Source organism: Sapajus apella, unplaced genomic scaffold (genome assembly GCF_009761245.1).
Source record: "Sapajus apella isolate SASKATOON/1434 unplaced genomic scaffold, GSC_monkey_1.0 scaffold2258, whole genome shotgun sequence".
Lineage (NCBI taxonomy): Eukaryota > Metazoa > Chordata > Mammalia > Primates > Cebidae > Sapajus > Sapajus apella.
In genome coordinates this window covers 699-10406 of record NW_022439184.1, presented here as the reverse complement: position 1 = coordinate 10406, position 9708 = coordinate 699, and the positions used below count along the sequence as shown (strand labels likewise).

The window sequence follows — 9708 nt, the reverse complement described above, 5'->3', positions numbered from 1 at the left end:
GTTGAGATTGTAGGCACGCCACCATGCTAGGCTAATTTTTGTATTTTTAGTAGAGACAGGGTTTCACCATGTTGGCCAGGCTGGTCTCAAACTCTTGGCCTCAGGTGATCTGCCTCAGCTTCCCAAAGTGCTGGGATTACAGGTGTGAGCCACTGGGCCCAGCCTATAAGTTTTTTAAAAAAAATTAGCTGAGGGTGGCATGCCCATAGTCCCAGCTATTTGGGAGGCTGAGGCAGGAGGATTGCTTGAGCCCGGGAGTTTGAGGCTGGAATGAGCCATGATTATGCCATTGCACTCCAGCCTGGGGGACAGAGTGAGACCCTGTCTCAGAAACAAAACAAAACCAAAAAGCATCAAGAACAGTTTAGAAAAGTCTTCACCAGGAAGTAATTATCACAGTGTTGTACCATTGGATTCTTTTGGCTTACTTACATGTTCTGTATTGTTTGAATAACAAAAAATAACAATTCTGAAAGGTGAGTTTCAAAATGATGATAAAACGCTGCCTGCCCTCTGGCCCACCCCTCCCACTCCCAGGAATATGAAGAGCGCCTGGCCCGCCTGAAAGCCGACTATAAGGCTGAGCAGGAGTCTCGGGCCAGGCTGGAAGAAGACATCACTGCCATGCGCAACTCATATGATGTCAGGCTGTCCACACTGCAGGAGAACCTGCGGAAGGAGACAGGTGGGTCCTCCTTGTCCCCCGGGGCTGTCTCGAGGGAAGGTGGCCTCTTTCCATCTCACTGTAGTAACTACGTCACAGAACATTCTCCACACCCAAAGCTCGGGTCTGTTTCATCCTCACAGGGGTCCAGCAAGGTAGGTACCACAATTATGCTCATTTTATAGATGAGGAAACTGAGGCACAGAGAGGATAACTTGCCCATGGTCACGCAGCTGCTAAGGAGAGTCAGGATCTGAACCCAGGCAGTCTGGCCCCAGAGCTAGTGTTCTCACCCACAACACTGCACTGGGATGGGTTAGCCGCAGGCTGAGCCCCAGCTCAAGGCAGACTGTGAGCGATGACGTGCCACCCTTTCTTTAGAGGCCAACCCCACATTTCTGTGCTTTCCATAGTGTCTCTTACTTTTGAGCCTCTCTGTTACCAAAGTAACCACATCCCATAATAAGGATTTAATCCTTAGCAACAACTTTTTACCTGTCTGGAAGTTTTTGTCTTCTTCTTCTTTTTTTTTTTTTCTTTTTTTTAAAGATGGGGTTTCACCATGATGGTCAGGCTGGTCTTGAACTCCTGACCTCAGGTGATCCACCCACCTCAGCCTCCCAAAGTGCTAGGATTACAGGCATGAGCCACTGCGCCCGGCTGTCTTCTTTTTAAAAAAAAAAAAAAAATTTTTTTCTGACATGAAGTCTTGCTGTGTTGCCCAGGGTGGAGTGCAGTGGCACAATCTTGACTCACTGCAACCTCCGCCTCCCAGGTTGAAGCAATTCTCATGCCTCAGCCTCCTGAGTAGCTGGGATTACAGATGTCCACTACCACACCCGGCTAATTTTTGTGTTTTCAGTAGAGACGGGGTTTTGTCATGTTGGCCAGGCTGGTCTTGAACTCCTGGGCTCAAGCGATCCACCTGCCTCGGCCTCCCAAAGTGCTGGGATGACAGGCGTGAGCCACCGCGCCCGGCCTTTAGTTTTTGTCTTCTTTTCGCCATCCTAGGATGTTCTCTCACACCAGTGTCATTCAACACCAGCTGCCCAGAAGCCCAGACTTCCCAGCACTCATGGACAGTGTAGAATCCAGGCCTGTAAGATGACGATACTGATCGCACCGTCGGTACCGCTTGTCATGCGTTACTGCATGCTGGGTACCATGTGGGTGCTTCACCTGCACCCCCTCACTGAGCCTCTCCCCAATCCAGCGAGGTAGGACTCCCTGAATCCGCCCATAACCATGTGGAAAACAAGGCTGAGAGAGATCCAGGCCATTTAGCTGGGGAGTGGGTGCCATATTTCAGCAAAAGGGAAATCAAGACCCTCTTGGGGGGCCTGGGACACAGCAATAAAGAAACGGGTGGGAGGTAAGAGAGGCGCCAGGAGCCCCTGAGCGGGAGCGGTAAGGGGCCCATGTGAACGCAGCCCTGCCTCAGCTGGGAGGGAGACCCACTCCTGGAGGAGACCCAGGAGAAGAGGAGGGGGCAGATTCTGGAATTTTCTGTTTTTCGGAGTGTTCCCTTTAGTCCGGATTGAATATGAGGCCTCCAGCTGATCGTCTGGCTTCTGGAGCTCTGATGTTCATCCACAGCATTCATTCATTTAGCTCCCGTGGATCTAGCATATCCAGTGGACAAGAGCCCTGTGCTGGGCGCTCCAGCGGGGGCCCCTAGGGCACCTGGGCATGAAATCTGCTGAGCTCTCAGCCTTGGAAGGCAACGAGGCCCCAGGAAGCCTGCCAGTGTGTAAAGAGTGGTCCCAAGGCAGGGTGTGATGTAAGAGTCCAGCACTTGGTTGTTGTGGAGGTCAAAAATTGGAGAAATCAGTATTGGTCAGGGAAGGCTTCCTGGAAGAGGTGGAAGGAGGCAGGGTTTGGGTTCTGATGGGGCAGAGATGGGAAGGCAGGCAGGCTGTAGCCAGCCTCTGGGGGCGCCTAGGAGGCTCTGACTCTTAAGCTGGTCTTAGAAACAGTGGGCTTGGGGCCACCTTCTAGGGAAGGGTCTCCTTCTTACCCTTTAAAAGCCTAAAGGAAGTTCTCTATTTTGCAGAGGCTGTCCTGCAGGCGGGAGTCCTCTACAAGGCTGAGGTCATGTCCAAGGCTGAGGTCATGTCCAAGGCTAAGGTCATGCCTAGGGCTGAGTTTGCCAGCAGGTCTGAGTACCCGCCTGCTTTCCAGTATGAGACGGTGGCGAAGCCCGAGGTCTTCTCCACAGCTGACCCTCTGCCCAGTGACGATGTCTCCAAGACTGAGCTTTCCTCCAGGTTTGCGGAGCTGCCCAAGGTGGAGCCCTCCAAGTCTGAGATTTCTCTGGGCTCCAGCGAGTCATCCATGCTTGAAGAAACCTCTGTGTCTGAGGCTTTCCCTGGGCCCGAGGAGCCCTCCAACGTGGAGGTCTGCACGCCCATTGTGCAGTCTGGGAGCAGGTACTCCCTGGATGAGTGCCTCGGGCAGGAGTCCGCTGGGCATCTGCTGGGGGAGCAGAACTACCTCCAGGAAGAGGAGCTGCAGGAGGAGCCCCTGCAGGGGTTACTAGGCCTGTGGGACCCATTTGCCGAGGTGGAAGCCAAGCTGGCCAGACTCTCCTCCACCGCAGCCAGGACAGACGCACCCCAGGCAGACATCCCCAAGGTCCCCGTGCAGGTAGCTGATGTCATGCGTGGATGTGAACACGGAGCGGCCAGAGCTTGCCAGGGGCCCAGAGCACGCTGTCCACACACTGTCCACACACATGGCCTCTGCTGCTCTGCACAGTGGCTGTGGTTCCACTGTGTCCGCTGTGGCTCTGGCACTGGTGGCTGGTTCAGGGCACTGGGGTCCAGGGGTCTGGGGAGGAGAAGCTCTGTCTCGTGCTCTGTAATTCAATAAGGAAGTTGGGGTCGAGATGCAAGGTGATGCCAGTTGGGCACCTGTTCTGCCCGACGGAGGGACAGCTGTACAGGACATTTGCCCAGTTGCCATGGTTACACTGAGCTTCCGGGCCTGCAGGAGCCTTGGGCAACCCTCACTGGCTCGTGAGCTCCATAGTGACTGGGTGGGGGGGTCTGTGGGGATCCAGCCACCTTTCAGTGACCATGAGGCCCCAGGGACACTGCCCTTCCTCCACCCTGCCCCTCTGACCAACATCTTCTCCCTTTTCAACAGTCCTCTTGTTTTTAAAAAATGTTCCTCTTGGCCAGGCATGGTGGCTCATGCCTGTAATCCCAGCAATTTGGGAGGCTGAGGTAGGTGGATTACCTGAGGTCAGGAGTTCAAGACTGGCCTGGCCAAGATGGTGAAACCCTGTCTCTACTAAAAATACAAAAATTGGCCAGGTGTGGTGGCTGGCGCCTGTAGTCCTGGCTACTCAGGAGGCTGAGGCCCGAGAATCACTTGAACCTGGGAGGCAGAGGTTGCAGTGAGCCGAGATCATGCCACTGCACTCCAGCCTGGGCGACAGGAGCAAGACTCTGTCTCAAAGAAAAACAAGAGTCATCTTTTCTTCTCTCTGTCCTCTGCTTTCCTTTCCCGTGTGTGTGTGTGTGTGTGTGTGTGTGTGCACGCGCGCGCATGTGTGTGTGCGTGAGTCTGTGTGTGTGCGTGTGTTTGTGTGTGTGTGTGTCTGTGTCTGTGTGTGTCTCTGTGTGTGCGTGTGTCTGTGTGCGTGTCTGTGTGTGTCTGTGAGTGTGTGTGTGTTTGTGTGTGTGTGTATGTGTGTCTGTGTGCGCACGTGTGTCTGTGCATGCGTGTGTGTGTGCATGCACGTGTGTGTGCATGTGTGTGCATGCACATGTGTGCGTGTGTGTGTGCATGCACGTGTGTGTGTCTGTGTCTGTGTGTGTTTATTTAGAGACATCCCAGCTCTGCCACTTCCTTGGTTGTGTGATTTTTCTGTGCTCGGTTTTTTCATCTGTAAAATGGGGATGCTTCAGATGAGCAGATGCAGGCAAGGCTCCTGGCACACAGCAGGTGCCCCCCACACGCCTGTCTCCCCGTTTGCTGTCTTCACTGTTCTCCCCCTCATCTCTTTCCCACTTTGTGCCCCTTCTCTCAAGAGTGACAGGCAGGGGAGGTTGAGGGGTGGTGGGCGGCCTTGGGGAGTTGAAGTGAGGCCTAGGGTGGGGGAGTAGAGGATGATTCTGGCCCAAATCAGCCTTCTTCCTCCCCCCACCCCTCTCTCCTCCCAGGACCCTGTGCTGACAGACCTGCTGGAGCCTGGGGATGCCAGGCCTGAAGCCGAGGCAGCTGATGACTTCCTGCCCAGGCCTGTGAGTACCTCCCGGGGCCAGGCCCTCAGTGTGGCGGGCGGGGTTCTCTTCACCTTCCTGGGAAGCTCCAGCTTGTCCCCTGCCTGCCGTGCCTCGGTTTTCTCATCCATGAGCTTAGAATAACAACCCCAGCCTTCCCCAGGCATGTGGCCCATGTCCCGTGGCCAGGCAGTGTCCAGTGGGAGGAACTGTCTTCTTATTGAGTGAAAAAGTCCTGTTGTTCTAGATGGTGACTTTCAAAGCTTCCTTAGCCTTGGTGGCCTTTGTGTAAAGGAATTGAGGCCCAGTGTGTACAGAGGATGAGGGCTGCAGGTCAGGGCTAGTGGCCCCTAAGACACCATCAGGGAGCCCGGTTTGAACACCCCAGGGGAGCGAGAGGAGGCTTTCAATCTCCCCAGGTTTATAGAAAGACAATCTGGACTTGAGTGCGGGCTGTGCATGGGGCCTGGGGCAGACTCTCAGCAGGGCGTGGCACGGATGGTGCCAGGCCAGGGCAGCCGGGGCTAGAAGTGACTCTGAGTGGGACCCAGGCATGAAGGAGCGGCAGGGGAAGCAGCAAGCAGAGGGGACAGCAAGTGCCAAGGTCCTATGGCCGGAAGGACCTTGACTTTCTCAGCAATGGAAATGGAGGCCAGCGTGGCAGGGGAGGCTGTGGAGGTGGGGAGCTGGTAGGAGGAAGCTGGCCTTTTCTGCAAACACGACGGGAAGTCGTGCAGTGCTCTCACCAGGAACGGGATGCCATTGCTTTCTATTTTAAGATGGCACCAGCTGCCTGTCGAGACTGGATTGTGGGAGGTCCTAGCTTGGGGGCATCAGTGGGAATGGCAGCAGTAAGAAACTCAACAGGGGCCTGGGCGCAGTGGCTCACGCCTGTAATCCCAACACTTTGGGAGGCCGAGGCAGGCGGATCACAAGATCAGGATTTCAAGACCAGCCTGGCCAACATGGTGAAACCCTGTCTCTACTAAAAATACAAAAATTAGCCGGGCATGGTGGCAGGTCCTGTAATCCCAGCTACTCAGGAGGCTGAGGCAGGAGAATCGCTTGAGCCTGGGAGGCGGAAGTTGGAGGGAGCTGAGACCATACCATTGCACTCCAGCCTGGGTGACAGAGTGAGACCGTGCCTCAGAAACAACAACAACAAAAAGAACTTAATAGGGCGTGTTTTTGTGTCACTGATGTCCCCGAGCCAGAGGTGATGTGTCCCGGCTGCAGCCCGCGGAATGGCCGTGTTCTGAGACAGATTCACCGGGGGGGCATCACGGGGGTGGCCTTCCCACCTCCACCTGGGTTTCTCTTCACACTCAGGAGGCGGATCTGGTCTCGGAAGTGGCCTTGGAGATGGTGCCGACAGCAGAGCCTGGCATGGGGTTAGAGGCTGAGGCTCCAATGGCCCCGGGGGCTCAGCCTCAGCCCCCGCCAGCCATGGCCGACGTGAGGAGGGAAAACATGGGCATGGAGGTGGCAGTGCTGCCCGTAGCGGACCAGCAGCAAGTGCTGGCCCGGTAAGCAGCAGAGCACGGGGCTGGCGGGAGCCGGTGGGGGTGGGAAGGGGCTGCCTTCCAGGATGGAGTGGGGGTGCCATAGCTCTTCCCAGCTCTCCCTTCTAATGGGGTGGGGCAGCCCTGATCCCCTCTCCAGGTGCAGTGGGGACTGGGTGGGCAGGGCTCTGCTCCGGAAGCTCCACAGGCTGCCACCAGCATCCCTTGTCAGGCCTACTGGGGAGCAGCCACTCTAGGGAGAAAGTGAGGACGTCTCACCCTCCCGGCCTTGGCAGGGCCCCACCTTCAGGTTTCAGGAGTCCCAGGTCAGGGGGTTGCAGGCTTTTCTCCTGTCCCAGCTGAGCCCCCAGCCCCCTGGCCTCCAGGGCCCTCCCTGATGTGAGACCCACTCACCCACAGGACAAGCCATCCGCAGGCCCTCTCTGGGACCACGTGCGGAGCTGGGCTTTCCTCACTTGCTGTGTGGCTTTGTCAGGTTACTTAACTTTTCTGAGCCTTGGTTATCACTTCTGTTAATGATGATGTCAGCCTGACCTCCATGCCACGGTCATCCAGGGGTTCAGCAGGGGGAGACCCAGTCCAGAGACCACAGTTCAAACACTTAACTGAGCAACTCCTGAGCGTGGGACACAGGACCCAAGGATGAGTGAGCTGCTGCCTCACCCCCAAGGGCCCCCAGGCCACGGCAGAAGACACGTGTGGCCAGGAGAGTCCTGCTCTCCAGCACTTGCCAGCCTGCCTCCTCCACTAGCTCTGCCACCTCGGGCCGACTTGAAACCTCTCTGTGCCTTCGCTGCCCATCTTCAGAATGGGCTATACCAGTCCCCGAGTGAGAAGCTTGCGGTGAGGGTGAAAATGAGGCAATACCTGTAGTGTGGCAGCCCCGTGCCGGGCACGTAGCACACACTTGGCACGTGTCCTGGCTGTTTTTAGTGTGGTGTGGAGGGAAGGCTGGGAGCCTTCACAGAAGAGGAAACAGGAATAAGGTTTGCTGCAGGGGCGGCATCCTAGAGACAGCGCAGCGCCTGCAAAGGGGTGGAGGTGGGACCTGGCGGGGGCTTTTAGAGATGTGCGAGCAGTGAGTGAAGCTGGACTGAGCGGGTGGGGGTGCAGGGGAGATGGAGGGAGGACTCTGTGTGCCCTCCTCGAGTGCTTGGGCTTCATTCTGATGGAGGCCCACAGCAGGATTTTTTTTTTTTTTTTTTTTGGGATGGAGTCTCGCTCTGTCACCTAGGCTGGAGTTCAGTGGTGCAATCTCAGCTCACTGCAACCTCTGCCTCCTGGGTTCAAGCAATTCTTCTGCCTCAGCCGCCCAAGTAGCTGGGATTACAGGTGTGCACCACCACACCCAGCTAATTTTTGTATTTTTAGTAGAGACGGGGTTGCACCATGTTGGTCAGGCTGGTCTCAAACTCTTGACCTCATGATCCACCCGCCTCGGCCTCCCAAAGTGCTGGGATTACAGGCATGAGCCACCGCACCCAGCCCCACAGCAGGATTTTAAACAGAGCGGTGCTGTAGACGTGACTTCTTTCTGTGCCGGCTGCCATGGAGCATGGAGCCAAGCCAGAAGCTGCCAGAGCCTGGCTGCTCGGGTTGCAAAGCTCCATTTTCTCCCAAGCATGATCCTCTCCTCCGTCTGTAAATCCTTAGTGAGCCTTTGGGTACCACCTACCCACTCCCTTTGGAAAGAGGTGAGATTTGAAGCGTGTTTGTGGCGCTTCATTAGCCAATGAGGTGGGAGTTCCCATAAGTCTTTCTCTGTATTTAAAATTTGTACCTTTTTTTTTTTTTGGCATTAGTACATTTTTATTGATTTTTATTTTTTTTGGTAGAGATGGAATCTCTCTATGTTGCCCAGGTTGGTCTCAAGCAGTCTACCTGCCTCAGCCTCCCCAAGTGTTGGGATTGTGGGTGTGAGCCGCCGCACCCAGCCTAAAATGTGTACCTTTTTTTTTTTTGAGATGAGGTCCCGCTCTTGTCCCCTAGGCCGGAGTGCAGTGACATGATCTCGGCTCACTGCAACCTCTGCCGCCTGAGTTCAAGCAATTCTCCTTCCTCAGCCTCCCGAATAGCTGGACTTACAGGCACCTGCCACAGGCGCCCAGCTAATTTTTATATTTTTTAGTAGAGACGGGGTTTCACCATGTTGGCCAGGCTGGTCTCAAACTCTTGACTTCAGGTGATCTGCCCACCTCAGCCTCCCAAAGTGCTGGGATTACAGGAGCCAGCCACTGTGCTCCGCCAAATTTGTACCTTTAAAGGACAAAACTCTAACCATTTTTGAGCATTTTGGACATAAATAGTCTTAACCATGTATTGTACATGATCCTGCCTGATTAAATATTGTGCACTGAGTATATTGAGCATTTTTCACAGCCCAGGGTTCTTCTTATCATGCCAGTGACCTCAGACACAGGACAAGCCCACTCAGCTGTGGGGACCCGCAGCTTGGGAGGTTAGCAGGTGAGGGATGGGTTAGCTGAGCCCACAGGAAGATTCCCCCCCTGACCCACCACTGCAGTCGAGTGCACAGGCAGGGAGTTGGGCAGGAATCTAGTTGTGACCCTGAGCAACCAGCGTCCTGTGGCCGAGCCTTGGTTTCCCTCCCCGTGAAGTGGGGTTGTTGGAAGGATTTGGTGGGCCCACGCATAGCCTGGAGCCTGCTGGATGGCAGGTGCTCGGTGATGGGCAGAGATGGTCTCACTGGCTTTCTCCGCGGCGCCGGCAGTCTGCAGCTGCTGGAGCGGCAGGTGGTGGGTGGAGAGCAGGCCAAGAACAAGGACCTGAAGGAGAAGCACAAGCGGCGCAAGCGGTACGCAGACGAGCGCAGGAAGCAGCTGGTGGCCGCCCTGCAGAATGCGGATGAGGACAGCGGGGACTGGGTGCTGCTCAACGTCTACGACTCCATCCAGGAGGAAGTGCGGGCCAAGAGCAAGCTGCTGGAGAAGATGCAGAGGAAGGTGAGGCCCGGGTCAGCCCCCAGGCCGGGCTCCTAGAGGTGGGCGAGACCCTCATACCCAGGCATCACTACACCTGTGGGAAGCCAGGCAGCCCTCTACTTTTTACACAGCATGCAGGCATTTATTATTATTATTATTATTATTATTATTTTTTTTTTTTTTGAGACAGAGTTTCCTTCTGTTGCTCAGGCTGGAGTACAGTGCCTCGATCTTGGCTCACTACAACCTCCGCCTCCCGGGTTCAAGTGATTCTCCTGCCCCAGCCTCCCGAGTAGCTGGGACTACAGGCGCACACCACCATGCCTGGCTAATTTTTGTATTTTTAGTAG

General features: G+C 55.4%; 1 protein-coding gene across 1 annotated transcript; it reads left to right on the top strand.

Annotated features, from left to right (window-relative positions):
• Positions 1-537: 537 nt before the first annotated feature.
• LOC116547170 (kinesin-like protein KIF17) lies at positions 538-9458 on the top strand (the record flags this gene model as incomplete). The annotated part of the gene is made up of 5 exons (XM_032273205.1): positions 538-685; positions 2718-3310; positions 4834-4914; positions 6223-6419; positions 9148-9458. Coding segments are annotated over 5 exons (1287 nt in total), but the record flags the coding sequence as incomplete, so codon positions are not given.
• Between the last annotated feature and the right edge of the window lie 250 nt (positions 9459-9708).